The 27,793-nt window shown below is 40.2% G+C and overlaps 6 protein-coding genes and 2 long non-coding RNA genes across 8 annotated transcripts; 4 read left to right on the top strand and 4 right to left on the bottom strand.

Moving 5' to 3' along the window:
• Positions 1-410: 410 nt before the first annotated feature.
• LOC101168343 (histone H3) lies at positions 411-862 on the bottom strand. Its single transcript, XM_023954394.1, has one exon. The coding sequence runs from the start codon at positions 830-832 to the stop codon at positions 422-424; it is 411 nt and encodes a 136-aa protein (XP_023810162.1). The 5' UTR covers positions 833-862; the 3' UTR covers positions 411-421.
• Positions 863-1,151: 289 nt separating this feature from the next.
• LOC101169170 (histone H2A-like) lies at positions 1,152-1,621 on the top strand. The gene has a single exon (XM_004065524.3). The coding sequence runs from the start codon at positions 1,186-1,188 to the stop codon at positions 1,570-1,572; it is 387 nt and encodes a 128-aa protein (XP_004065572.1). The 5' UTR covers positions 1,152-1,185; the 3' UTR covers positions 1,573-1,621.
• Positions 1,622-3,429: 1,808 nt separating this feature from the next.
• On the top strand, positions 3,430-3,891 carry LOC111947385. The gene is made up of 2 exons (XR_002873194.1): positions 3,430-3,473; positions 3,648-3,891. It is a non-coding gene; the product is annotated as an uncharacterized LOC111947385 (long non-coding RNA).
• Positions 3,892-8,537: 4,646 nt separating this feature from the next.
• Positions 8,538-9,020, bottom strand: LOC101168428 (histone H2B 1/2). Its single transcript, XM_011479125.3, has one exon. It carries the CDS (start codon positions 8,993-8,995, stop codon positions 8,621-8,623), a length of 375 nt encoding a protein of 124 aa, XP_011477427.1. The 5' UTR covers positions 8,996-9,020; the 3' UTR covers positions 8,538-8,620.
• Positions 9,021-9,419: 399 nt separating this feature from the next.
• LOC101168675 (histone H4) lies at positions 9,420-10,532 on the bottom strand. Its single transcript, XM_004065522.4, has one exon. It carries the CDS (start codon positions 10,194-10,196, stop codon positions 9,885-9,887), a length of 312 nt encoding a protein of 103 aa, XP_004065570.1. The 5' UTR covers positions 10,197-10,532; the 3' UTR covers positions 9,420-9,884.
• A 513-nt stretch (positions 10,533-11,045) lies between these two features.
• On the bottom strand, positions 11,046-11,824 carry LOC105353535 (histone H1-like). The gene has a single exon (XM_011478969.3). The coding sequence runs from the start codon at positions 11,773-11,775 to the stop codon at positions 11,167-11,169; it is 609 nt and encodes a 202-aa protein (XP_011477271.3). The 5' UTR covers positions 11,776-11,824; the 3' UTR covers positions 11,046-11,166.
• A 1,248-nt stretch (positions 11,825-13,072) lies between these two features.
• Positions 13,073-17,207, top strand: LOC105354695. Its single transcript, XR_909262.3, has 4 exons — positions 13,073-13,766; positions 13,865-13,966; positions 14,062-14,191; positions 14,934-17,207. It is a non-coding gene; the product is annotated as an uncharacterized LOC105354695 (long non-coding RNA).
• A 55-nt stretch (positions 17,208-17,262) lies between these two features.
• LOC101167926 (probable ATP-dependent RNA helicase DDX5) lies at positions 17,263-27,501 on the top strand. Its single transcript, XM_023954239.1, has 13 exons — positions 17,263-17,467; positions 19,308-19,494; positions 19,584-19,680; positions 19,802-19,935; positions 20,055-20,120; positions 20,373-20,514; positions 22,109-22,269; positions 22,409-22,581; positions 22,708-22,818; positions 23,529-23,590; positions 23,676-23,735; positions 25,163-25,384; positions 26,713-27,501. The coding sequence occupies exons 1-13, from the start codon at positions 17,427-17,429 to the stop codon at positions 27,150-27,152; spliced, it is 1,896 nt and encodes a 631-aa protein (XP_023810007.1). The 5' UTR covers positions 17,263-17,426; the 3' UTR covers positions 27,153-27,501.
• The last annotated feature ends 292 nt before the right edge of the window (positions 27,502-27,793 follow it).

Raw genomic sequence — 27,793 nt, 5'->3', positions numbered from 1 at the left:
TTTAGAGCAGAAATTTTATAAATTAAGTCATCTGGTTCAAGTATTAAAACATATTTAAATACAGGTGAAGTTAATGCAAAATGGATATCTATAGAACAATGAATGAAACAAGAGCTACCCAGAGTTCATCATACAATAAATTAGCTTGTGCATCCAATTGAGAAATTCAAGATTCAAAGTGTTTGTCATATGAAACAGGGAAGTCATGGCATCAGAGCAATATAATTCTCTATGCTGTTATAAAAAAACAAATAAAAGCATTAAACATGATGCAATATAAGATTAAAGCAAAACTGCAACTCGTAATCTAGTTCATGTGAAAAACAAAGATATTAATATGTTGTGTGAGTGGATCAGGAACTCTGCAGATGTTTTGTTGGCTCTTAAAAGAGCCGTTGTGTTGCTTTGAGTTAGGGGGTGTTTAAGCTCTCTCCCCACGGATGCGGCGGGCCAGCTGGATGTCTTTGGGCATGATGGTGACCCTCTTGGCGTGGATGGCGCACAGGTTGGTGTCCTCGAAGAGCCCCACCAGGTAAGCCTCGCTTGCCTCCTGCAGAGCCATGACAGCAGAGCTCTGGAAGCGCAGGTCGGTCTTGAAGTCCTGAGCGATTTCTCTCACCAGCCGCTGGAAGGGCAGCTTGCGGATCAGCAGCTCGGTGGATTTCTGGTAACGACGGATCTCACGGAGAGCCACGGTACCGGGACGGTAACGGTGAGGCTTCTTCACTCCTCCGGTGGCCGGGGCGCTCTTACGGGCAGCCTTGGTGGCCAGCTGCTTCCTCGGAGCTTTGCCTCCAGTAGATTTACGGGCGGTCTGCTTTGTTCTGGCCATTTTACTGACTCGTCTGTCTTTACAGAATTATCTGCTACAGCAGCGGAGTCTCGCTGCTCTTAAAGCCGCCGAGAAACTGACGCAGCTTCCCAGCTCCGGGTCCTGATTGGACAGCGGCTCTTCCTGCAGCTCAACGAGACGCCTCGCGCCCGAATGAAAGCCGCTGATTGGACCCAGATCTGTTCGAAAAGACCGCTTATTTTCAGAGCGGACTCCTCCCGCTGCTCTGCTGGAAGCCTGTCCTCTGATTGGTCTGGCAGGAAACCGACCTACGCTCGCGACCATTTAAAGGAGGCAGAGCGACTCTGCAGCTCACTTTCTCTTCTGTGTAGAACCTGAAAAGAACTTAAAACATGTCTGGACGTGGAAAGACCGGCGGAAAAGCCCGTGCTAAGGCAAAGACTCGCTCCTCCCGCGCTGGGCTGCAGTTCCCCGTGGGTCGTGTCCACAGACTGTTGCGCAAAGGCAACTATGCGGAGCGTGTGGGAGCCGGAGCCCCCGTGTACCTGGCCGCCGTGCTGGAGTATCTGACCGCTGAGATCCTGGAGCTGGCCGGAAACGCCGCCCGCGACAACAAGAAGACCAGGATCATCCCCCGTCACCTGCAGCTGGCTGTCCGCAACGACGAGGAGCTCAACAAGCTGCTGGGCGGAGTCACCATCGCTCAGGGCGGCGTGCTGCCCAACATCCAGGCGGTGCTGCTGCCCAAGAAGACCGAGAAGCCCGCCAAGACCAAGTAGATCCTTAATGATCCACCAACAACACAACGGCTCTTTTAAGAGCCACACACGTCTCTCAAAGCATCATCCTCTACATCAAACGTTCATGTCACTGGAAATATAAGTATTGAATACTAGTTCTTTCATGTATTCCAAATCGGATAAAACCACATTCTGTACATTGTTATCTCTTTAGCCTGTGGGTATTCAGAATGCACCTTTTGAAGGGTGGAAACAGGATGAACCAACGCAAGGAGTTGGGATGTCAGATAAAAGAGCAGCTATGATCACATCGGTTGGGGTGGACGGTACTGAGAAAACGGCCATCAATCAAGTCGGTTGCGACAATAGTTTTTAGTGAAAATGGTGAAAGTGTCAACTCCACAGCTTTAATACATCAATGCGAGATTTAATCAATGCTTATAGTTAAACATCATGCAAGAATCTCACAAAAATCGTTACTTAAAGTAGTTTATTACACACAAAAGGCCCCGTGTGACTGTCAGTTCTTTGACAAGCATTAAACTAAAGACGTGGGCTGTGTCCGAATTACCGCCCTAAACCCTATATAGTGCACTATATAGTGCGGTCGCCATTTTGTAGTGCTGTCCGAATCTACAGTTCAAAAATCATGTGCACTAGAAATTTCCCAGAATTCTCTACGAAAAACCAGTGTGGATCGATGCTCACTCGATCGGTGAATATTGCCCAGAATGCACTGCGTTCATACCAGAATGCATTGCGTGTGACCCACAATACACTGCGTTTGAATTATTCAAAGATGGCGGACGGTTGCGCTAGAAAGAGGACTTAAAAATGTAAGTATATTTAAAAGTATCTTGTATATGTTGTAAAATATATTTGTAAATACGTGAGATGACTTGTTTAATATGTTGTATTCCTCAATCGACTATCTACATTGTTTTGAAGCTCATCAATTTCGGTAATGCTAAAGCTAACGCTAGCGCGAATTAGCATTGAAGGCTAAAAACAAACGCTGTTGATATTACATCAAAAAGCAGTGAGTTCTAACCGTAGTTATTAACACATTTTTAAAATGTGTTTATATATGTAGGGACAGACGAGGATGAGGAAAATCTGATCCATCTGTGGTGGAGAAAGATAGCCTGTTTGTTATCAGGCAAGCTCGTGCCGGATGGGAGTAGAGAGACACTTGATCAGATTTGTATTTATTTATCATTAAACTGTAATCGTTGTCATGTTGGGGTAAAGGTTGTTGTTGAAAGAGGAGAGGAGGAAAGAGCACGAAGGGACAAAGAGTGACAGGAGAGTCTGTTAAGCTTACCTGAGTTTAAGTATTGTTCGCAAAATGTAACGTCGTCGTTGTTTTGCAATTTGTTTAATAAATGCATGAACAAAAATGAATTATTTACATGTATTATTTAAATCTGAGCCATTTTTAACAATCTCAAAAGGATTTTCATATAAATATCAAATGTACATATTTACATTTTCGTTTTATATGTTAACATTTATTTTTATACATCTTAACAATAATCCTGGTCTTCTAGAGTCATGTGTGTCACAGTTGGAGCTAAAAGGAAAGCAGAGATCTGTCCTCGCAGACGGACGCCACTTTACCCGTCCTACTGGTTCCTGGTGTGGCTCAACATCTGTGGCTCCCAGCAGTCCCCTTTGCTGATGCACAGATTGTGCAGAACTGAACTGCAGGCAATGATTTTCATTGCAAAGGTTGGTTTTACTTCCAGTGCCCCCAGAAGTATTGCTCTCCTCCTCATCTTCATAATGCCAAATCCTCTCTCCACCACAGAGCATGTCTTGGCGTGGTGCTGGTTGTAACGGGCCTGAACCACATTCCTCATGGGTTCCCTGTAGGGTGTCAGCAGCATGATGGGATGTGCAATGAGGGATACCCACCATCACCCAAAAGGATCCTTCAGGTGGGTAATGTTTGATTTACATAAATTGGGCTTTTACGTAGAACCTGTGAACTGTGGACTGATCCTTGATTCCCAACAAAAATATCTCTAAATTTGGCATTAGTCACATACAGCCTGCAGTTGAATGGAATAAAAAAGCTTCCTGTTAAAATAACAAGCTGCATTTTCTTTTAGGGCCTTTATTCTTATGTGGCAGCCATCGATGCTCCCCACGACCTTTTGGAAGGTGGAAGACCAAGCAAGCTGCTATAAAACCAGAGGCGACTTATGGTAGTTCATTCCCACTGGATGCTGGGTGACCCTGCTCATCAGCTGGAGGATGCGGTCTGTGGACAACGTCACTTACAGTGGACCGTGGCATGTCAAAAGCTCTGGTTACCACACTGTATGATGTGCCACACGCCAGCCAGAAAAGAAACACCAGGACCTCAGTCTCCTGTGCCCCCCCCAGAGTGTGAGGAACCCGAAGCTGCTCCACCAGATGCTCAATGGTCCTGCGGGTCAACTGATCTGCAGGTCTGCCGGTCTGGTTTTGTGTCGGACTGACCGTCAGCGTGAAGGGCCACGACAGACACCTTTATGTTGGCAAAGCAGTAGAGACGTGGAAGACCCTGTAAAATAGAAAAATAATTATTTCATTGAGAAAATTAAATCTGATTTTTTTGAATGTTTCACTTTATTCTGATGTCTTACATTTTAGTTTATGACGTATTTATAAATGCTGGAAAATCTCATGGTTTTTTTGGCTGGGTTTTTGGATTTTTATATAAATATTTAAAAATTAAAGTATTTTTGTTTAAAACAAGTGATATGGTTTGACTCTGAATAAAAAATACTAAACTTTGATCCCACAAGTGTTTCATGTAGTTAGACTATACAGTTCATAGTCCAGTGTTGAAAAATAATGTTAAGTCTTACCCAGCAGACTGTGTAACCTTGAGCACAATTAGTAACAAATGCTTAAATTGAACTAATAAAAAAACTTTAAGTTTAACTCACAGGTTGTTCATGTCTGGCCAGGGCATCCAGAGTAAATCTGAGACGTCTGCTTCTCCTTGCCGTCCTGTGATGCTGCATATCTGCTCGTTTTTGGTTTGATCCCATGAAAAACGGTTGAATTATTGCCAGGAACACGGACAGATTCATATATAAAGCTATTTTCAGTAAGGTAGAGGAGAAAACTACAGGAAAAAATGCCTCCTCGCAAGAGCCCGTAAATCGTTCAGCGGCACAAAAATAAATATTGCCATGGAGTAATAACATGGGGGGTTATTTATCAACAAATACATAAAATCACCACCAATGTGTTTATAATTTTATTATTTATAAATCAGCCACATTTTCCATGATCAGAACACAGCAGATTCATAAATAGTCTTCATAAAATGTTCATATTTATTATATTTTTAATTTGACAAATGGGTGTCATTCTCCGCGTTAAATAGAAGTAGTTCCCCTCCAGACCAGGTGGTGGCGGTAATGCGCCACTTTGTTTTCGTGCCGAGCGCCTTTTGAAAACACCCGAAAGAGAAAACTAGTGAGCACGGGTGTCCGAATAGACCTTTTTCACACTTCCGCATTTTTTGACCGGAAATACGTCAATGACGTGTAAAACAACTTCCTGTTAGCATAGCGGCACATATGAAGAATGGCAGAGTCGAAGAGTTGCAGTCTCTGTTGCGTTCCAGGCTGTTCGTCTTCCAACCAAAAACAGCCTGGCCTCTCATATCATTATTTTCCTGTGGATCCAAACCTGAAACCCAAATGGATATAGGCGATCTGAAGAGAGGAAGGGCATAGTTTTAATGTAAACACAGGTAGCACCCTCTGCTGCCGGCACTTACTAACTTCGCTCCGGATGTGTGGTGCGGCTGCGTCGTTCGTCGCCTGAAGAGTGGTGTCGTCCCGAGTATTTTCCCTTGGAAAAACTTTACTGCTCCTTTGAGAAGGGAGTCAGTATATGACAGAACCTCAAACGTCAGTCTATGCAGCTATGCTGTGAAGATAGCGACATGGTGGCTAAGCTAAGACAGTAAAGATGGATCACGACTACGTGACACACCCACCTGCAGGTAAGGTTGTTCATAATGTGTTTGGTTAACGTTAGTCAACTATGTGTACCGTTATTGGATAAATGCATTTCTACCTGAAAAAATTAATGTATATAATAAAAGCTGTTCACGCTCTCACCTATTTTAATTACATGTATTTAATTAATTTTGGGTATTTTGTCATTAACCAAAATAAATGAAATGTATTTGTAATTAAATACTTAACATACTTTTCAAAACATGATTACTGTGTTGTGTTGAAAGGTAGAATAAATATATCAAGACTGATTTTTAATTTCTTTATCTTCACAGGTGCTCTGGATGAGGCTTTGGATTACATCCATGACTTAGAAGCCAAGTTCCTTTGCTGCAGCCAGGAGACGATGTCATGGCGGACAAAAGTTCCTCATTGAAGACCTCCTTACTGACAATGGATCTGAGATCATGATTCCACCTTTTAAGCTTTCAGCTCCATCAGCAAGGAGGAAATAGAACAAACCCAAGCCATTACCCGCCTCAGAATTTCAACTGAAGCAAATAATTAAGTTGGATCAATGTAAAAAGTTTATTTTTCCAACATCCATATGTGGTCTTATCACCCTGTCACGGTGGAAAAAGTATTATCTGAGCTTCTTCATCCACTAAATCATCTTCAAATGGACACGTCATGCTGCTTCACCTCTCTGTAAACAAACTAACCTTCAACTAAACCTGCTCCAGACCAGGTTATGTTCAGAGCATGAGTTGCTGGCAACTTGATATACCTCCGTTTTTTAAACCGAAAGCTGAGGTTATGAATTTCCTTAGCCTCAAGCTTACCGTGGTAACTAGGAATACCCCCCTGATGTAACCGACTGTCTTCCACGCTAAAACCTGCCAATCTTTAGGTTAATCTCCTACAGAAGCAACGCTTGTATGTATTCATTTGGGGTTTAATAGTTTTGATTTGATTTGATTTATTTAAGTGTCATGCACTAATGTGCCCAGCCCACACGGGCTTATATGACACTGAAAAACAAAATACACAATACATAAAGATACATCCCCATCACTAAAAAAAAATCCAATAACCCCCCTAATCAGAGTCTAACAGAATACAAAGTGTGCATTCTTATTGTCCATGCCTCTGACACAAAATTTGCCAAACAAAAGATTTCATTTTCAAAAAGCCAACGTAAAATTTTGTCTTCAGATAACCAAAACAAATGAGGACATTTCTTTTCTATGACGTCATACATACAAAGTCTCTGTTTTTCATACAAAGGACAATAAAACCGAAAAATGAAATTCATCCTCCACCACTTGCAGCTCACAGACCTCACAGAGTCTTTCCTCCTCAGGAATGTAGTTTCACTTGTTTGGAAGGATTTGCTGATTGTTGTTTGTTTTGTGTTTTTTACTCAGAATAGCAAGATAAAAGTTCAGTGAGGACATTCTCACTAAATAATTAAAAAATTATGGCTTGGTAAAGTTAAATGCTTCACTTCAACTAAGTTCATTAATTTCTAGATTTAAGTGACAGTGATAGAAAGGGAAATGTTCTGATCTTCATGGTACTAAATGAATTTAAAAAGGTTTAAAATCTAATTTTTCTACTCTTTAAAATAATAATAAGTTACAGCTTTATTATTTGTATGGAAGATCAATTATCTCTTGTGGGCATAAACATCTTAATATTGAAATAGAAGTGATGTACTATATAAACTGGAGTTCATATTTCCTCTCAGATCTGATCATCTCTAGCTTTGCATTCAGGTTAAAAACCAACTACATTGAAAATCCTGTTTTTAACATGTTCTTGTGGCATTTATCTCCGCTCCATTCTGATACATCCCCTTGCAGACAAACAGATCTAACCTGCCTTCTGGCTCAAAACTGTAGCTCCAGTATTTTGTTGTAATGTGAGCAGCTAGAAGTTAGCAGTAGAACGTGTAAACAAAGAAATGATGGGACATAAGCAGAGGCTTCCGTCTGTCGACAGTCCCACCCATAACTTTATATATTGTCTGAAAATGGCATAATCATAATTAAAAGACCACTGGAAATGCTTTAAAAATTCAGTTTGGTTGGAGTGAGACTTTAATCACTAAATTAAATTTAAGGCTTTAAGACTTTTGTATGTCATTGCAGTCGTTGACATCTCTTCATGTCAACAACAATGATTTTTATGAAGTTCATCGTATACTGTGACACATCTGTGGTAACACACACCATAAAGAAATCAATGAATCAATTAAACTTTATTGTCCTGTGAGGGAAATTTGTCTTGCGCTGAGGAGCCCACAGCTACAGCATAGAGAAAAACAGAATAAACATACACAATACAACAACACCCACAAAACAACTATGTCTGATGGAACAAACAAGCTTTTATATCTGTTGGTTTTATATCTGTGGCTGCCCTGAAGAGTCATCCGGAAGGTAATAGTTCAAAGTCAAAAAGCAGAATGAGGTGGATCACTGTTGATTTTATGAGCTAAACGCAACACAGAACACTCAAATTTGCTGCATAGATGGACATTTGTGAGGACCTTTGATCTTCTTAGCTGTTTTGAGCATGATACCGATCTTGTTTTTGCTTTGAACAGACAAACCAGACCGTAACAGATAATACTTTCAAAACAGATGTATAAAAGGTCCACATTATTTTGCTACTGACACCAAAGAGCCTCAGCCATAAGACGTGCATCCTTTGGACCAATCGGGCAATGTTAGCGTTCCATAAAAAAATAAAAATTCGCAGAACTTCAGTATGCAATTATTAGGCTCATTACTCCTATAGTTGTTCGTGTACAATGAAATGGGGAAACCAACACAGCACTGAATTATACCTGTTCTACAGTTTATTATGGAGAGATATAGTTTCATTTGATTTGTTCATGTGAAGCTCATCTATGTGCATGAAACAACAGTAGCACCTAATTGCACCATGTCTTAAGGTCTTGATAGTGTAAATTACATTTTTATTATTTGTCATTGTGTATATTGGCTAAATTCATTTAGCAGTCAGTTTAACAGAAGGAAATACCAAACTCTTCAGATCAGGTGTGTGGCTCTGAAAAGAGCCGTTGGTTTGTGTGGATCACATCGGTCCGTTTACTTGGAGCTGGTGTACTTGGTGACGGCCTTGGTGCCCTCGGACACGGCGTGCTTGGCCAGCTCCCCGGGCAGCAGGAGGCGCACGGCGGTCTGGATCTCCCTGGAGGTGATGGTGGAGCGCTTGTTGTAGTGAGCCAGACGAGACGCCTCGGAGGCGATGCGCTCGAAGATGTCGTTGACGAACGAGTTCATGATGCTCATGGCCTTGGAGGAGATGCCGGTGTCGGGGTGGACCTGCTTCAGCACCTTGTACACGTAGATGGCGTAGCTCTCCTTCCTGGTCTTTCTCTTCTTCTTGCCTCCTTTGCCGGCGGTCTTGGTCACGGCTTTCTTGGAGCCCTTCTTGGGCGCAGACTTGGCGGGTTCAGGCATGATTCCACTTCAGACTATGAACGAGAATATGACCACGACGAGAACAGAGGCTGATTATATACAAACTGTGTGTAAATTATACTGTGTCGTTTCCCATTTATGATTGGCTGAACTGTTATGCTGTTACAGCGTGATACAGAGGTCTCCATGTTTCACTAACACAGGAGTTTTTAATCAAATGTGTTAATCGCGCGAGTTTACAGTGATTATAAAATCACGGGGGGGAAAAAAATATTGATTTTTAAAATATATATCTTTTTAAATGGTTTGTCCATGTAGTATTGGACTGACCTCTTAAATGGAGGCTTATTGGACCTCAAAACTGGAACTGATTCCCCAAAAAGAAGGGGGAAAAATAGCAATGACATTTCAGACATCACAGACATGCTCAGCTTATTTCACTTATGACGCTCAGACACATAGGTTAGAGGAGCTGCTGTGCAACTTTCTTTATTGAAGGTTTAACTCTGAATCCTCTTTTGATGAACGATGGGTAATCTTTTTATTGTTATGATAAACCTTTTATTCTCCAAGTTAATAAAATTGTGATGTACAGACTGTAGTCATAGAAACTGGAACATTTGGAAAACAGTTTCTTAACTTGAGTCCAACATAGTATATGCGGGGTTTGCTAATTTTACTTAATATATATTGAAAAATATGTTGATTGCCCCAATTAACTTTTACAATACTCCAGATTTTCCTAGAAAGGAATTTGCTCAACATTTTTTGCTACCTTCTGAATGTAATACTGATCAAGCTGTAATACTAGTCGACGCTGCCCACTTTACATACTTCTGATAATGTTGATGCAAAGAAAATTCTGTTCTTCAGAATAATTGATGGCCCTTAAAAGGGCCTTTAAGTCGCAAACAGCGGAATGTTAGTTTCAACCGCCGAAGCCGTACAGTGTGCGTCCCTGCCTCTTCAGAGCGTAGACCACATCCATGGCGGTGACGGTCTTCCTCTTGGCGTGTTCGGTGTAGGTGACGGCATCACGGATCACGTTCTCTAGGAAAACCTTCAACACACCACGGGTCTCCTCGTAGATCAGACCGGAGATACGCTTTACTCCGCCACGACGAGCCAGACGGCGGATCGCTGGTTTGGTGATGCCCTGGATGTTATCACGGAGGACTTTCCGGTGCCGCTTAGCACCCCCTTTACCGAGTCCTTTCCCGCCCTTTCCTCTTCCACTCATTGTACAGTCGTTTAAATCAAGGTCCCGAAAGGCTCTCTATCCCATGTACAATGAAGTATATCTTTCAATTGAGGACGTGTTAGAAGGCAAATGTCCGACTTCTTCTTCGACGTTGTTTTTTTCAGGCTCCCGTTTTCGGCACGTTTGCGCCTCCAGGTGGCTAACACGAGAACAACCGCAAAGAACAAACTGGACTCATTCATTTGTCATTTTGAGCTCTGTTGTACAATAATGTCTTAAAGTTCAACAAAAACAAAACAAAGCCTTTAAGCTTTCCTCCCTTCAAAAGTTTTGGCTGGCGAATTTCTAGGAAGTAAGAACTTAATTATATTTTTTGACATCTACTTTTGTTTTAAAGCGAATCTTAAAAAGTCAAAAGTCCATGATGAAATAAGGTAATAAAACCAATGTAACTTTTTTCCCTTTTTCTGTTTCTTTGAATCTTCGATATTTTGAAAAACAAAAAAAGTGTGTCAAGTATTAATTGGTATCTTTACCCAACATTCTCACAATGTATTTCCTTTTAAAAGTGGACCCCAATATGAATTATCTTTACATTATTAAAGACCAGTGTGAATCCTTAAATAAAAGATAAACTAACAGCCAGGAAAAAAGAATTATTAAAACCTAATTCTCTGAAATTGAAGGAAGTTTCATTGTAAGTTTGTTTGCCTTTGGTTGTTTTTTGTAGCTCCATCAACTCTATTACCTGGCGTAACCTCTACATATGTCAGTTAAAATATAGACCAAAAAGGCAAATGAGCCAGAAATCCAGCTGCCTGTCTGGGTCCTGTAAATACAGGATGGTTTAGGGGAGGACATTGATCCTAATCTCGTTACTTATTAATAACTGATATAATGTTGGTTTTTGTGTTCAGTGGTTTCTAAAATCAGAGGAATGAGCCGCTGACAGGAGAAGTGTTGGCTCTTAGAAGAGCCTTTGGTTCTACAGAATTCTGAGGATGTTTCTTCACTTCTTCTTGGCTGCTGTCTTCTTGACTTTGGGCTTGGCTGCCTTCTTAGCGGGAGCTTTCTTGGCTGCGGGGGCTTTCTTCACCACCTTCTTGGGGCTCTTTTTGGGGCTCTTGGTGGCCTTCTTGGGGGTCATGGCTGCTTTCTTGGGCGCTGCTGCGGGCTTCTTGACCTTCTTGGGAGACTTCTTAGCAGCTGCGGGCTTCTTGGCTGCTGCCTTGGGCTTCTTGGCCGCTGCGGGTTTCTTGGCGGCGGGCTTCTTGGCTTTAGGAGCGGCTTTCTTAGCTGCAGGCTTCGTGCTTTCGGTCGTCTTGCTCACCTTGAAGGAGCCGGCAGCGCCGGTGCCCTTGGTGTGGACCAGAGTCCCCTTGGTCAGCAGGCTCTTGATGGCGGTGTTGACGCGGGCTTTGTTTTTGTCCACATCGTAGCCCCCGGCCGCCAGAGCCTTCTTCAGGGCGGCGGCAGACACGCCGCTGCGCTCCTTGGAAGCGGCCACTGATTTGACGATCAGCTCGCTGAGGCTGGGACCGGCCTTCTTCGGCTTGGAAGTCTTCTTCTTGGGGGCTTTGGCCGGAGCGGCGGCGGGAGCTGGAGCTACTTCTGCCATGTTTGTTTTACTGTCTGGTTTGTCGCAAATTAACGATCCTGACTCAGATTGAAGAAGTCTGAGCGCTGACGCTGAACTTAAACACACCATGAGAACCGTGGAGACTCAAGCAGAGGCGGCTCGCACGCGCGTGCAGGCGGAATGGCGGAACTTGTGTTTTCTTCCTCGATTTAAAAGACGAAATAATCTGTTTTGGAGCAACACCAAAAACTCCGGATGAACAAACCGACAGCGGACAAGAGTCTCTTGAGTTTCAGCTCATGTCCAGCTCTGAATCCACCTGTAGTTTCCTAATGGAGCCTTCAAAAGTCACCCAAACCTCCGAAAGCTGAGCGCTGCTGAGCGACTTTAGCTACTATTTTATGTCCTTAATTGTTTTAGAAAACACATAAACTTGGTAAAAATGATGTTTATAATTAGTCAACATGTTCTAAGTCCTGTTTAAAGTGAAAGCAGAGATTAACTGTTTGTCATTTTGTAATAAAATAGAGTTAATGTGACGACAACTAACACAAAGATGGCAGCTGATTGCAGGAATAAATGAGGTCTCCAATAAAACAATAAAAATATATTTTATTGTATTAACTAAAATCCCCAAAAGAAAAATTCACTTTAATTTTAAGAACAAAGAGTTTTGAAGGATTTAATGAACTAGACCAGTCTTTTTCTCTCGTGTTCACAGACATGGAGCAGCTGCTTAAAGGACAGCTGGGTCTCAAATGCATTTATCCATTCTTTTTCTTTTTTAATTTGGTGGTAAAATGTTTGTGATCAAGTCGTTACCTTCAGTCTAACTCATAGGAAAAATTTTTTGTTTGTTATTTAGTTCTTGAGGAACCACAAAAATAGCTTCTAATAATAGCAAAAAAGAGACTGAATATTTAACACGTTTTACATAAACAGAGATTGTGGTTTAACTTTTTTTTTATTATTATATTAAATTGTCTTAGTTCAAGTGTGAAGTAGTCTGACCAATGTGAAATTTCTTGATTTTTTTTTTTAAAGTAAACACAATCATCTTCTTTATGCATTGTTTTAGGTTTAGTTTTATTTAAAACGATCTATATGACATTCAAAGTGGGATAAACTTATTTGTGTATTTGCGATGACTTAAATTTTAGTGAGAAGTGTGGGCTTTTTTTGATCGATTTGATTGGATTGTTAATGTTTATGAGAAATTAAATAAAAAATTTGACTTAAATGATTGAAAATGATGCAATCTTCTTGACAGTGTAGTTATTCTTAATGACATGTCACATAAGATTTTATATAATCTTATCCCCATTTAGTTTTTTCTTTTAAATATATATATAAACTCAGAAAATATTCTCGTTTCAGTAAACAATAATGTGGATCACACTTTATTTAATTGATTATCAACAGAATACATCATTTTGATGTTTATGATCAAGGACAGAAAATTGATAGCCTATTGATTATCATCAGAAAAACTGTCAAATAATTTTAGTAAATAGTGATATAGATAAACCACATGTGTGTTGATTGTCATCAGATCACAATAATTCACTAATCATCACCACAGATTGGTTATTAAAGGGTTAAACTGTACAGAAAACTGTACAAGTGCTCACCAGATGAAGAAAATACTTAAACTTCTGTTTTTTGCAATGATTTATGAAATAACTTTCAGGTAGAGTTTTAATTTATTAACTTTTTTAAAGTGCATGACTGAAAATGTCCCTTTGATTTCCTGTTCACACGCTCTTCCTCTTTCCATGCTTTACGTCCTTCTTCAAAAACACTCACCTACGTACTCGCAGTATTTGTTTTGTTAGTTTATATGAAACACAGAATGTCGGAAGAACTGGAAGCTCAGTCTGACGTCAAGAAGAAGGTTCAGTTTGATCTGGACTACAAGGAAAGCATCGTGGACATCTATATGAGCACAGAAAGCCTGAGGGTGCACGATCGCCCCTGGGTGGAGGCGACTCCACCAACCCCACCAAGACACCCAGACTCTCCCCCATCTGGTAGGAGTTCAAAGAAATACTTCTGCTTGGTGTCTAAGTGGATTATATCTTATAATGTTCACATTCTTTTGAATTATATCAAACAATCCTTTTTTCAGTGTCATTTGGGGGTGAAAATAGTAGAAGGAGTCCTGTCCAAGTATTTTTGGCTGTAATGTGTCTTATTCTGACCATTTGGATAATCATCCTGACTGTCCAAGGTACCTTATTGTCAAATTGTGGCAAACAATATCCATATTTTGTTAACTAAGATATCTCATCGTGTTATGTGTGCAAACCTGTGTCTGTTTTGCAGAACATGTAGACCGAAACAATTTGGAAAGGGTGAACCGTTTACTGTCAAACCTCACAGAAATTTGGACATCAAGTAATGAAGCAAAGTGACTCACATAATGGCGTGCAAGAGACTGAGAAAACAATCTAAGGTGAGCAGTTTTAAAATTCAAACGTCTCCCACTGAGAGCTCCAAATGTTCATAGCCTTAGTTGATCCCTAAATATTTAACATGTTTGTGTTTTGACCGATTTGAGACACAAAAAACACAAAAAAGATGAAGAGATTCATAGCAAAAATAGATTATCCAAAAAAAAAATATATCAAACATAACATACCTGGAAGTAAAAGTAGGAAGTAAAGTGCAATAAGTTCTCCTTTATGGATCTCACCCCACAAAAAGCTTTTCTCTGGACAGAAGAGAGAAAAACAGTTTCCTTTATTGTAGGAACGTAGAGGAAATCAGGGTTAGTGTGGGCGCAGGTTTACATGTGTTCACACCTGTGTATACTTGTAGTCCGAACCCTTTTTGTCCATTTTCTGAAGTGGTTCAGAAGTCGAAAGTGACTGTTGTTGACTGTTGCCTATTTCTATTCTCCATGGGGCAGTATGTTGATTTCCTGTTACAGGCTGGTTAGAAAAGTAAATGAAGCCAGTTTAGCTCACTAGACTTGGGGGTTTATGACATGAGAACGATTTCATATTTAGTTTATACAGTTTTTCACTCAGCTGTAAAAAAAATGAAAAAGAAATTAAAGACTGTAAGAAAATTAAATTTAAATCAGGTGTTTTGGTTGTTTCAAGTATTGTTAATGTTCTTTCTGTTTGAAACTTTAACAATTTTAAGGATAAATGTAAATATCTAATGACGTTGAAATGTCTTCTTTTTTGCAGGTATAGCGATGTATCATCACATTCAAAAAGATAAAGAATCCACTTTTACTCTTTTTTATTCTTTTGCTTAAAAAAAGAAAAAAGAAAACACTAAATGTGCAATGCCACAATGTTCCTGTATTATTATTTCCATGAAAACGTTGATTGTTCCTGCAAACTATTTGTACCTTCATGTACTATGGTAATCTTGATTGTTGCTGTTTTTATTTGTTTTCATATGTTCCTGTTTTCTTCCATTTAGTTAGAAAACCTGAACATCTGGATTAGTAACAGGAAATCACCGAAGATAAATGATTTGGACGATTGTGTGACACAAATATTTGTTGGAATTCAATTATTGGTGTTTCTGTCTCTTGTAGTTTTGGCACTTTGCACTTCATATAATTAACACCAAATGTTGTAAATCAGGTCAAATCTTCTTGCAGTGACTTCAGTTTTTATTCGAATTATTATTTTTATTTACAATTATTATAAATTCTATTATTTTCACACTTTTAACATGTCTTTCAAGTTTAGGATTTGTACTTTCAAGGTTTTTTTTTCTTCCAAAATATACAATCTGTAATTTAATTCACTTTTTTGACCTTATAGTTGTATATACTGTTTCAGAAATGTCACTTTAAAAATAAATTTTACTGTGTCCAAAATAATTTATTTTGCGCGTTTGTTCTATTTTTTTCATTCTTTTATCTTTTGAGAACAGTTTTTAGAATGTTTACGTGGGAAAATATTTCTTTCCTTTGATCTTTTATTTAGTTTCTAAATAGTTCTCAAGGAATACTATCTATTTAAATTGAAACGTTAAAGTGTGTGGTCATCTGCTTTTAAGAAATGACAGAAACGTATAAAATTGCTGTAGAAAAAATATGAGGAAAATAATGAGAAAATTTGACATGTCTGCTGGTTTGTATAGAATGTGATCAGCCCTGAGTTTATTGTTAACAAAAATCATAAAAATGCAGAGTAATGAATCATGTTAGTTTAATTTGTAACTTGAAAAAATCACTGAACTGAAGACCAGACTAGGAGGATCTATGCATCTGCTTAGGTCAGGATTTCCATCCATCTTCTAAAGCTGCTTGATCCCTAGGGTCACATGGTTGCTGGAGCCTATCCTAGCTACTAGTGGGTGAACCAAATAAATCGCTTTTTTGAATTTTGAAAACGAACACTGGCACAGGTCAATCTTGGATGAAGCCCATAAAGTGTGTTAAGGAAAATTGTTCAAGAGATTACTACAAATTTGAGCTCTAATACCATAATAGTAATTTCTTCATGGAAAAATTATGGCTGGTTTAGAGCATTTAGGCAAACACACTGGACAATCTCCACAGTCCCCTACTAAACTGCACTGCAAAAATGATGCCTCTACTTTTGACCCACCCTTCACACACCTTGTCATATGCCCTAAACATAAACAACTGTATAAGTCAGAATTTAAGTGAGTTATAGACCCACTCTGATGAAAATGAAATACTGTTCATAAAGAAAATCAGGCTCAAAATTAAATTTCTAATTATATCTTTATAAAAATTGTTGTGAATAAGGCGCAAATGAAAAAATGCTGTTGCCAAAAAACCTTGCTCCGCTCAAACAGAGAGCTCTCAGAAAGAGGGAGAGGAAGGGGGAGCGGACTTACTCTGTTCCAACAGTCCCGCCCACAACTCAGAGGTAAATTTCTAATCTTAAGAAGATCCCAGTGGGACTTTAAGGTCCTAGGTTTTTTGTGGAGATTTACTCACTTCTGCAACCAGCCTCTTGTGGTATATAGAGGAACTGCAACATTGGAAATTCCTGATTTAGATATCAAGATTTAAACAAATATTATGAATAGAAATGGAAAGGAAAAAGTTTGATTTTACACAAAAATGTGTACACTCAATTAAGTTTCATAGTTCCTTTGTAGAATCCAGCAAGTTATATAACAGATGATCATTCAGTGTGTACATGAATGCATAACAATTTGGGCCTTTTTGTTTCAGCTCTGAATGAACCAGTAGCCTGATGAAGTGTTTCCCTGCTTTGGGCCAAACTTAAAAACATTCCTCTTTGGACACTTCATTTTTATTATTATTTTAATTAATCCTTTCTTTTACTAAACCTATTTTTGTATTCATTGTATTTATCTTTGTTATCATTATGAATACTGTCAAACTTTTTGCATCTCCCTTAAATATTTTGTTTATAAACCAAATTAAATTGTGTTGCCTTATCTGTCAAAAGAAATATGTCAGTATTGTTGTTTTTGTACAAATAAATGAACGTCTTCGTGCATTTGCGTTATTCTGCAAAATAGTACCAAAAGCAGTGCGGCGGCGTGCGGCGCATTGATACAAGGGTTATTCGCCCAGCACGACCTCACTTCCGCCTTTCAGAACGGGCTCCAACCGGCATTTTCTTTCACGGACCCGGCGACCATCTCAAGCTGTGCATTTTCACTGAGCCGTGTTAGCCGTTCAAAGACATCCTTTTTCGACGATAGTTGGACTAAAAATGCCTGGGTTTGCAGACAGAGACCGCGGCAGAGACCGAGGGTAAGCCGTTAATCTGTTTTCCTCCGCCGTTGCTCAGCTTCAGACGACGACAATCAATGGCGTATCTAAAATTAATTAAATAAATAGAACCCCTACCAGAAGAAAACACCGAGTTGATTTCACATTCTTTGTTTTAAAAAATAGTTATGGGTAAACTTGATCATTGCTGAAACATTACAATCGATGAATTGGTTGTTTTTGTTTGCGCGCAGACCTAGAAAAAATGGCAGCAGTTGACTCGTGGCCTACTTTTTTATTCGGGCCTCATGACGCAGCGTGTCTCCTTTAAATCTGTTACAACTGTTCATTCTAAACCGCAGTCTTTAATCTGTAGATTATTAAACTCCATAACCGCTGCATCGCATCATCATATCTGCACTAAAAGCCGCTTCACACATTTGGTTGTTTTCTTCCGTGTTGTTCTGTTGTGACCCACATAATTACGTTTGTGTGTCTCCGCTGCTGCTGTTTGTGTGTTTAGTTTTAATTTTTTTTGTATTTGTCTTTCTGATAGTGGTTTGCAAAGGTAACTTTAACAACAAAATTCGAACTTGAAAAAAAAATATTATAAAAAATAAATAGTTACCTAAACTTCGCCACATTACGGTTACGCAAGTGTGCGATGCTAACAGTAGATAAATGCCTTATTTGTAGATTTTTAAGTCATCTATTAAGATAATAATGGTTAAACAGGCATGCAAACAACCAGTAACTATGAAAGATTGATTTATTTTATTTATTATCATTTTTTGTGGAAGAGTACAATTTCGCCAATAAAATATTCTAAATGGAATTTGATCATCATCATTATCGGCATAATATTTGTCTAGATAAATCTAGTTTTGTTTTCAAGCAAAACAAAAAGTCTAGCTGACATTTGATAAGTTTTGAAAATAGATCAATTTGTAGAAAGAACAGAGAAATTAATTTGGCGCCATGGTGCAAAAAACAACTAATAATAAAGCAGTTAACAGGAGAAATATCACCAAAATACAATGTTTATCCATACAGCAGATTATAAGCAGTTAGCTTGACTTTACAGGTTATGGTTAGATTAACTTGCAGCTATCCGTCATTAACCAGAAAGACCAGAAACACTAGAAGTACCGTATTTTCCGGACTATAAGTCGCACTTTTTTTCATAGTTTGGCAAGGGGTGCGACTTATACTCCGCTGCGACTTATATTAGAAATAAATTGAAATAAAAACATTGTTAACCCTCCTGTTATGTTCATTTGTGAGGAACAGAGATGATGTTTCTGGGTCAATTTGATGTATGAGGTATGTTAAGTGTTAAGAGGATGTTGAGTGACTCAGAGAATCAGCAAACTTTTTTATACAGTAAGATCTTGAAGGCTAACAACATAATATTCTATTTTCCAATGATTTCATAGATGCAGAAATGCAATAAAAATGACAACTGTTTCTACAAATACAGGATGAAAACAGAGTATTAGTTAGCCAATAATGCTTCATGAAAAGAATAAATAAATACGTTTGAGAAAAAATTACTGTGAAATTATTAGATAAACAGTCTGCTATGATTGTGTCATATAAGGTTGTGAAACTTAAAATGCGACTTATATTCCAGTGCGACTTATCTGTGTTTTTTTCTACTTTATAATGCATTTTTGGGCTGGTGCGACTTATACTCCGGTGCGACTTATAGTCCGGAAAATACAGTATTTCAATCTCAGGCATTTTTGACACGTTGCCTAACTCTGCACTGCCAAAAATTGTAAAATAAAACATAAAACAACAAAAAAGTATGTTTATAATGATGTCAGATAAGGTGTGTGACATTTGATGGGACATGTCTTTTTTTTTATATGTATATTAGGTATGGTGGACCCCCTCGTTTTGGAGGTGGCGGCGGAGGTGGAGGCGGCGGCAACAGAGGTGGACCTTCTGGGAAGTTCGGTAACCCCGGTGAGAGGCTGAGAAAGAAGCACTGGAACCTTGACGAGCTTCCAAAGTTTCAGAAGAATTTCTACCAAGAACACCCAGATGTCACGCACAGATCACCTGTAAGATTTAGAATTTACTTTGTTAATAATTCTGTTAACGCAAAACCCATTTCCTTAAAGAAACTTCTTGTGTTTTTCTCACGTTTCAGCAAGAGATTGAACAATACAGAAGAAGCAAAGAAGTGACGGTCAAAGGCAGGGATTGCCCCAAACCAATGATAAAATTCAACGAAGCTTCATTTCCAAGTGAGTCCAAGACAAATATTTTTGCTCCCAAATGAATGGCACTAGTTCTGCTTTCATCAATTTCTAGTTTTCTTAAAATAATAGACCCTCATCGGTAAAACGTTGTGGCTTCCTTCTTCAGGCTACGTCATGGACATGATTGTGAAGCAGAATTTCACCGATCCGACTCCCATCCAGTCTCAGGGGTGGCCAGTCGCTCTCAGCGGGAAAGACATGGTCGGCATCGCTCAGACCGGGTCAGGGAAAACCCTCGCAGTAGGTGTCCTCCCCCATTTGTAATCTTCATTCCGGCGCTAACTATAATTATGAGATTTTGGAAAAGCCTCGCCCAAATTAACATCAGATTTCTCGTCTATCTTGCTCTTTTGTTCTAGTACCTGCTGCCTGCCATAGTGCATATTCAGCATCAGCCTTTCTTGGAGCACGGAGATGGACCTATTGTAAGTTTTTATTCCTTTGAAATGGTTTCCTTTTTAATTACTTAATTAATACTTTAATGACGGGTACTTTTCCTGTTCATCTGAGTTTTTATCTTTATAGGGGGGAAAAATCCCCCAAAAACTTTTTTTAATAGATTTCTTTTTTTTTTGCATGACCTGAATTAGTATAATTATTAGTAGTTAATTAATAATATTTTATAATAATTATTTGCTAAATCATTTATGTAAAAATCCCAAATTGTTCTCTTTCAGTGTTTGGTTCTGGCACCAACTCGCGAGTTGGCTCAGCAGGTGCAACAAGTGGCCGCCGAGTACGGCAGGGCGTCTCGCCTCAAGAGCACCTGCATCTACGGCGGGGCCCCCAAGGGACCGCAAATCAGGGACCTTGAGAGGGGTATGCTTGGCTGTGCTTTTTCTGTTCTTACAAATATGTTTCCAGGGCTCCAGACTAACTTTTTTCACTAGGAGCACAGTGGCCCCTAACTGAAAATTTTAGGGGCACAACCAGAAAATTTAGGGGCGCATACCGTAAATCAACATTCTAACCAAATCTACTCATTTCCACTGTATTACTAATAAATACTTTAATAATAGATGCAGAAATTACAATGTGCTGTTTCTCATTCAGTGTCACATTTTATTCTTCACTTTTGAAAATGCAACAACAAGGTAAACTGACAGCACCATCGCTGTCATGACAGTACAAATAGTTAAAAAAACTGATGGAAATTTATCTTTGTGACACCAAATAGGTGCAGCCAAGATGCACAATAAGCGTGTTTGAGATCACCCAGGTGAACTCAACGCTGCGCAGATCACCTGGTGTGAGACATATATTTTTGTTTTTGCTCCAACATCACCTGTCAATCATCACAAAAATATCACGAGAAAGGGGTGGGAGCAAGGATCAAACCTACCCGGACACAGCTGGAAACTGAACTGACTGAAAGCTGCCCTACAGACTACAAAACAATGCATTATGGGACATGTGTCCTGATGGTTTTTGTAGTTGAGTGATTAAAATAATTTAAAATACCAATTCATTAAAAAAAGGCTACATACATCACAAAACATTAAAATAATCATAAAATATATAATAACACAGATCACACTAAGGGGGAGAGGAATATTAAAACTAAATTGAATGTTAAGGACAACTCCAATTTCCTGTTCTCCTTCAGTCTTGCTGCAGATTTGCTTTCATCTCACAGCCCCCCCGCCTGGTGTCCCCAACGATCCAGGCGAGGTGCTGGTTCATCTCAAACACGTCTATCGCTGCATTATCCACACGTATTTTCAGTGTGTCTAAAACTAATGTTGTTTTTGCTCGAGCGTGTTTAAAGTTCAAGCCCCGTTAGCTGTCACGCATGTAGGTGTGGGACATTTATTCTCCTCAGCTGACCCGACTCCCGCGGGACGGGGGCGGTGTGCTGCCGTAACCCGTTTGATGCGCCGCCGTAACCGTAACCAAAACCTAAACCTTCCTCCGGGTCTGTGCGGCCCAGAGAAAAGTTCAGCACGGACTGCATGTATTTAGAAAATTACAAGCGAAAAGATACGTTCTAAAGGAAAGTAAGGAACTCCTTCATGTGGTCCGGGGAGGGGGCTGTCAGGTGTCCTGCTTTCAAACCCTGTCATTGTCACGCCCCCAAGAGTCATATACCCCACTGTGATTGGTTGGTCAGCTTCGCGAGTGTGTGCTCGCGTTTCATGAGTATGTGCGCGAGTGTGTGTGTCTGCCTGCGTGCGTGTGCGCTCGCGTCTCATTGATTATGTCATTGATCATTGACGTGCCCCTTCCACGTTTAATGTATAAAAAATACGGAGGGTGGGGGAGGCAAATTTACTGGTCGCGCATGTGCGACTGGATGTAAAATTCAGTCGCACACTCTCAAATTGTGGTCGCAAAATGCGAGCAATTGCTCGCAGTCTGGAGCCCTGGTTTCACTTGGAAGTATTTCATGATTTACTGTTTACACTTTTTGAAGGTGTTGAAATTTGCATCGCTACTCCGGGCCGCCTCATTGACTTCCTGGAGTGTAACAAAACTAATTTGCGCCGTTGCACCTACCTGGTGCTGGACGAAGCCGACCGGATGCTGGATATGGGATTCGAACCTCAGATCCGCAAGATAGTGGACCAGATTCGGGTAGGTTGTAATGTCTGACTTTTAATAATGTGCTGAAATGTATTTTCCTGCTGTTTTTTCACCACTTTAATAAGAACTCAAGATGAAATTCAACCAGTTTTTTTTAAGTAGAACCTGCATATATACTTTTTTTTGTCAGCCGGATCGTCAGACGCTGATGTGGAGCGCCACCTGGCCCAAGGAGGTTCGTCAGCTGGCTGAGGACTTCCTGAAGGACTACGTTCAGATCAACATCGGAGCGCTGCAGCTCAGTGCTAACCACAACATCCTGCAGATCGTTGATGTTTGCAACGACATGGAGAAAGAGGACAAGTGAGTCGTCATGGTAGCTAACCAAGCAGGTCGTCTTTATGATGACGGCTGATGATAACTTTGCTTCTTTAGGATTTACGTTTTATATTTAAAGCATCTTTTTAAGTCTGGTTTCTGCTCTTTTAGACTTATCCGCTTGCTGGAGGAAATAATGAGTGAAAAAGAGAACAAGACCATTATTTTTGTGGAGACCAAAAGACGTTGCGATGAGCTCACCAGGAGGATGAGACGAGATGGGTAAGGGCCCCTTTAATGTTATAATTTTATAAATACCAAAATAAGGGTGTCAGAAGTTCTAAATATAAATTCTTCTTGCTCGTGAATGGTCAGAGGGGATAAGTACAGAGGCTTCGGTCCTGTTAGAGTCCTGCAATGCCTGACGGGTTTTTTTTACGTCTTTAATGAAATTATAACAAAATCTTCCACAACTTAAGTTGAAAATTTTACAGATGTAGTCCGGTGCGTCTTCTGCACACGACGTCACATAATGGATCACAAGATTTTCACGATATTATAATTGCACATCCATTATATTTTTTATTCAGATTGTCAGCTATATTTAAAACAAAATTGTTTCTCTGAACCTTTTTCACTGACACTTTATTTTGAAGGGTTATTTACTCGCTGTGACGGTAGCACATTCATTTTGTTTAGTTTATATACCTAAAATCCAACTTTATGCAGCAGTTCTAGAGCCTTAATTAAATCACCTAAAGTCTATTTTTTACTCTACTATATTTATAAAGATTGCAAATCAGCGATCTTGGATGTCACAAAAATCAGCTCTCAGAATTTTGGTAACAGATCCCAAATATTTGTGGATTGTCATTACAGCCCTTTTGTTTAAACCTTAATGTGTTCACCTGATAAGGAGTAAAGAAATCCAGCATTGAACACAGCATTCGCTCCCATCACAGAGCTAAAACCAGTGTCTGTGTTTGTCATAGGTGGCCTGCAATGGGAATCCATGGAGACAAGAGCCAACAGGAGAGGGACTGGGTCCTTAATGGTAACAAGTGCAGGAATTCACCATGAATCGTTGTGATGAGCCTTTTTGCTCATTGGTTAATTACGTTTTTAACTTTCCCCCCCAGAATTCCGATATGGCAAAGCTCCTATTCTCATCGCCACCGATGTGGCGTCTCGTGGTTTAGGTCAGTATGCCACTCGTCAGTAGCTCCTGTTTATCAGTGTCACACTTATTTTAAAGAAAGTGTTTTGCTTTCTTTAACTTCTCTATGCATTTTCTGAGTTTCTCCTCACCTTAAGGTGGAGTCTTTGTGGCAGGCACTAGGCATGACAGTCCCAGGCCTCGAGAGGGAGAAGGAGGACATATTGGAAGTGCTCCACTGGCTTGCCACCCAGTGGGCCTAGAGAGGTGAAAGCGCTTGTGTGCCAGTGATCTTCAAAAGGCTGTGTGGCTAAGCCTTTGTCTCTGATATGCTGTTGAAATGCACACCTGTTCTCTGTCCACGGATTTCACCCGACAACTGCCATCCAGCTGAATCCAACTCAAACTTTTTAAAAACGGGGGACGCTTGGCGCTGTGAGTTTGGCCGTGCGTGCTGTTGTGTTAGAGCGATGTAGGGCAGCGGGCCGAAACCAAAGCGTTGCCATTGGGAGCCCGTGTTTCGTGGCACGGGTGTCGGTTTGTCAAAGCTCCAGTTCCTTTCATGTCAAAAGGTTGGATTCCTGAAATGGAGAGAGCAGGTTGAGACATTTTTTTCTCAGAAAATTGATGAGACCTGGCACATGTGTTTAAAGGATAGTGGGGAACGTGTAGTGCGAAGAAAAACGTAAAGAGACAGCTCAATCCAAAGTTCCTCCCTCGCCTGCGTTTTAAAGTCATGTCGAGACCTGCCTAGAGACATTTTCTCAAGTGAACACTGGCTTCTTGGAAGATCTTGCCTCGATGAAACTGATGAAGGGATGTGGGTGGCATTCTGTTCTGCTTGCTTCGGCGTCCCACAGGGTTTAATAACGGGACTTGTTTCGGTTTTGTTTTTTTTTCTCGAAAGGGTCCCGCTTCAAATTAGTACTTGGTCTATTTTGTCTTGGCAAGACGTGCAGTGCGGCCTTAAATATCGAGCTTCTTTTGAGTGTGTACTGGGAAAAACCTGGAATCACAAAAATACTCCACTCACTGGTCCTATATTGGCACGAGGAGGCCCCAGTGCATATCGTGGCCGAACTGCGCAGAAGCTCCTGGATGTCACTTGACAATTTGTGGGGGATTTCGCTGCATTGGGAAAGGACTAGTGAATGCATACTCCTTTATGGTAAGACGTAAACCCATCTTTTTCTCCCTTGGTAACAAAAGGGAGAATAGGTTTGGATGTTTGTCATTATGGTAAGCAAGTGGAGTGTGCATCGTTTCTCTCTTCCCACAGTAGTATTCCCATGGAGTATATAAATGTACAGTCTTACTGTGTCTTTAATGTTTTCTTTCCGCAGCACATTAACCCCCTTTTTACCCCCCAGCTCTCAGTTGCTAACTTTTCCCTTTGATCTGGCTGTTGTGGTGTGCAAACTCCTGTGTGGCCTCCATGTTTTGTTTTGCCACACTGCAACACTTTCACAGATGTGGAGGATGTGAAATTTGTCATCAATTATGACTACCCTAACTCCTCCGAGGATTATATCCACCGCATTGGACGCACAGCCCGAAGTCAAAAAACGGGCACGGCCTACACCTTTTTTACCCCCAACAACATGAAACAAGCCGGGGACCTGATCTCTGTGCTCCGTGAGGCCAACCAGGCCATTAATCCCAAGCTGATCCAAATGGCAGAGGACAGAGGAGGTAAGATGTGTGCCCGCCAGACCCATCCCAACAGTAGGAATACAGTTTAAATCCATCGAAAAAGTTTCTATAAACCTTTGCTCCAAAGGGAAAATTGTAAAGCATCTCTGAAAGAAAGCACATTTAAAATTCAACACATCTTTGCTTGACTTGCTGCTGCACAATTTAAGACCAACACTAAGAGGTCCACCTACATATTTACATTGGACAGTGTTATATATAACATTGTAGACATTTTGAAAATCCAGAAGCACTGGTGCATTGCAATCATCTTGGAGTGAGGTCATCTCTGTAGGGGTTCTTGTTTGGACTGCATCGTCTTTTTGGTTCAGCTTTTGCATATTTCTGTAAAAAAAACGAAGAGATCTAATGATACAATTATTCATTGTTCATTTGTGAAACATTCATTGCTTGAATCAAACTATAAATCATTGAGTTGCCTTATATACTGTATTAAAAAAGGAAATATTATTTTACTGTTTAAACATTTAAGTTATGGATCGGTTTGGATCCATAACTTTGGATATGAGGACTGGACCGAGTCACCCCTCCGCACGGCGTTCCAAACAGGAAATGCGCCTGGTCTACAAGAACCCAAGAGACCGAGACCTTTTTTAATGTTCTTGAAAATCCTCTTTTTTATATTTAATGTGGTCCAAGTTATATAAGTTACTAACTGAACAATCAGACGCCATAATAAAAGCGTGCCGTAAAATGTTGAAAATTTTTGAGTAGCCCACGTTCAAGTGGTACGCCGTCCTTCCAACAAGCCAACTCCTGATTGGCTAAATGGTTGCCATAGAAACCTTGGCTCAGGCCAACTTGAACCAATCGCTTTTACTATTTGTGGCTCCAAAAATGTATCTGTATTGACTTTATTTGGTTGGAACCAGAAGAGACACGTTTTCTAAGGGGGATGTCACGCTGACCCAGTCCAGTTCTCATATACAGTCAACAGTTGGAATGTCATCAAACCAAATGTGTCATATGTGAAAGTAACATTTATGTTATTGGTGATAAGATTTATTTGGCACATTTCTGCTTTTGAATCTGCATTCATGCCATAGTTAAACACTTTTAATAGAGCTGAAGTTTTTTTTTTTTTAATGGTGAACCAGAGTTCACTGGTTTCGTTTGCACCAGAATTCCGACAAACTTAACAGATGAGGAAGACTATCTGAGGAAGCAGACCTTGATGTACGACTTGTGACACCAACCTATAGCTGAACCAATGTACTAAGAGAACAACCAGAAAAAAACGCTTTTGCATCATAACAGTTATAACCAACTCCCTTCTAACTTTTTTTTGTCCCCTCTCTTTTATGCAGGCCGTGGACGGGGGGGAAGAGGTGGCTACAAGGATGACCGTCGGGATAGGTATGGAGGTGGCAGGGGTAACTTTGGTGGGAGTGGTTACAGGGACACTGATAGAGGGTTTGGTGGTGGGCCCAAAACCGCCTTCGGTGGCAGTAAGGCTCAAAATAGTGGCAACTACGTAGGAAACAGTGGTAACTCCAGTGGTAGCTATGGCAACAATTACAACAGCAATGGACAGGGCAGCTTTGGAGCCCCAAACCAGGGGGGCTTTGGGAACCAAAGCTTCCAGGCCCCTCCCCAGTTCGGCGGCATGCAGAGACCTGCTCAGAATGGCATGAGCCATGCGCCATTCCCGTTCAACTCTCAGCCTCCCCCGCCGCCACAGACCCAACAGCCACCACCCCCGCCGCCGATGGTTCCCTACCCTATGCCACCACCTTTCCAACAGTAGACATGGTCCACGCAGAATATGGAACAAACATGATCTTTTTCTTTCTTTCTTTTTGTCTTGCAGTCCGACAGTCTGATATATTATTCTTTGTACTGTTTAACTTTGTTTTACAGCTGGGTTGGAATGACTCGGTAAACCCAAAGCAGTAGATGGTGTCACAGACACGTCTCCTATAGTGCGTTCATGATTACTGCACTTTTTTGACAGTTTTTGTTACATTCCTCTGTAATTTATTTTTTTTCTTAATAATCCAGTGTTTTCAGTTTGTGATATGTTGAAAGTGATGTTATGATGATCCTATTAAAGGGAGCCTGCAGCCCTTTTCAAATAAAAAAGAAGAAAACGCCAAGTGTGTCCTGTGTTTCTATAAAACATTGTTGGTTTATTTCTTTCTAAATGATTTTTAAAACAATAATTTGTCAGTTTTCCGTTATTTTAATTTTCTTTTAATCAAATATTGTAAAAGTCAAAGTGGAACTTGTTTTTGAGTAAAATGTTTCGATTCTTGCCTAGTATGTTGCTAACTTGGAAACAAAAAAGGTAAAATGAATGAAAAATGTTCACATTCATTGTTTTAATATTCAAACAGTGGAGTGAAATGTGGAAAAAAGGGGGGAATTATTACGGTTTCAATATTTAAA

Source organism: Oryzias latipes, chromosome 1, assembly GCF_002234675.1.
Source record: "Oryzias latipes chromosome 1, ASM223467v1".
Classification (NCBI taxonomy): Eukaryota; Metazoa; Chordata; class Actinopteri; order Beloniformes; family Adrianichthyidae; genus Oryzias; species Oryzias latipes.
Note: the sequence above shows the minus strand (reverse complement) of the source record. Positions and strands in the feature narration are given on the sequence as shown.

Excerpts from the sequence above, each read along its gene's own strand:
- LOC101168343 (XM_023954394.1), bottom strand. The coding sequence starts at position 832 with ATGGCCAGAACAAAGCAGACCGCCCGTAAATCTACTGGAGGCAAAGCT.
- LOC101169170 (XM_004065524.3), top strand. The coding sequence starts at position 1,186 with ATGTCTGGACGTGGAAAGACCGGCGGAAAAGCCCGTGCTAAGGCAAAG.
- LOC101168428 (XM_011479125.3), bottom strand. The coding sequence starts at position 8,995 with ATGCCTGAACCCGCCAAGTCTGCGCCCAAGAAGGGCTCCAAGAAAGCC.
- LOC101168675 (XM_004065522.4), bottom strand. The coding sequence starts at position 10,196 with ATGAGTGGAAGAGGAAAGGGCGGGAAAGGACTCGGTAAAGGGGGTGCT.
- LOC105353535 (XM_011478969.3), bottom strand. The coding sequence starts at position 11,775 with ATGGCAGAAGTAGCTCCAGCTCCCGCCGCCGCTCCGGCCAAAGCCCCC.
- LOC101167926 (XM_023954239.1), top strand. The coding sequence starts at position 17,427 with ATGCCTGGGTTTGCAGACAGAGACCGCGGCAGAGACCGAGG. Across the intron at positions 19,936-20,054 it reads GGTCAGGGAAAACCCTCGCA|TACCTGCTGCCTGCCATAGT; the intron begins GTAGGTGTCCTC and ends CTTTTGTTCTAG. Across the intron at positions 23,736-25,162 it reads TGTGGCGTCTCGTGGTTTAG|ATGTGGAGGATGTGAAATTT; the intron begins GTCAGTATGCCA and ends ACACTTTCACAG.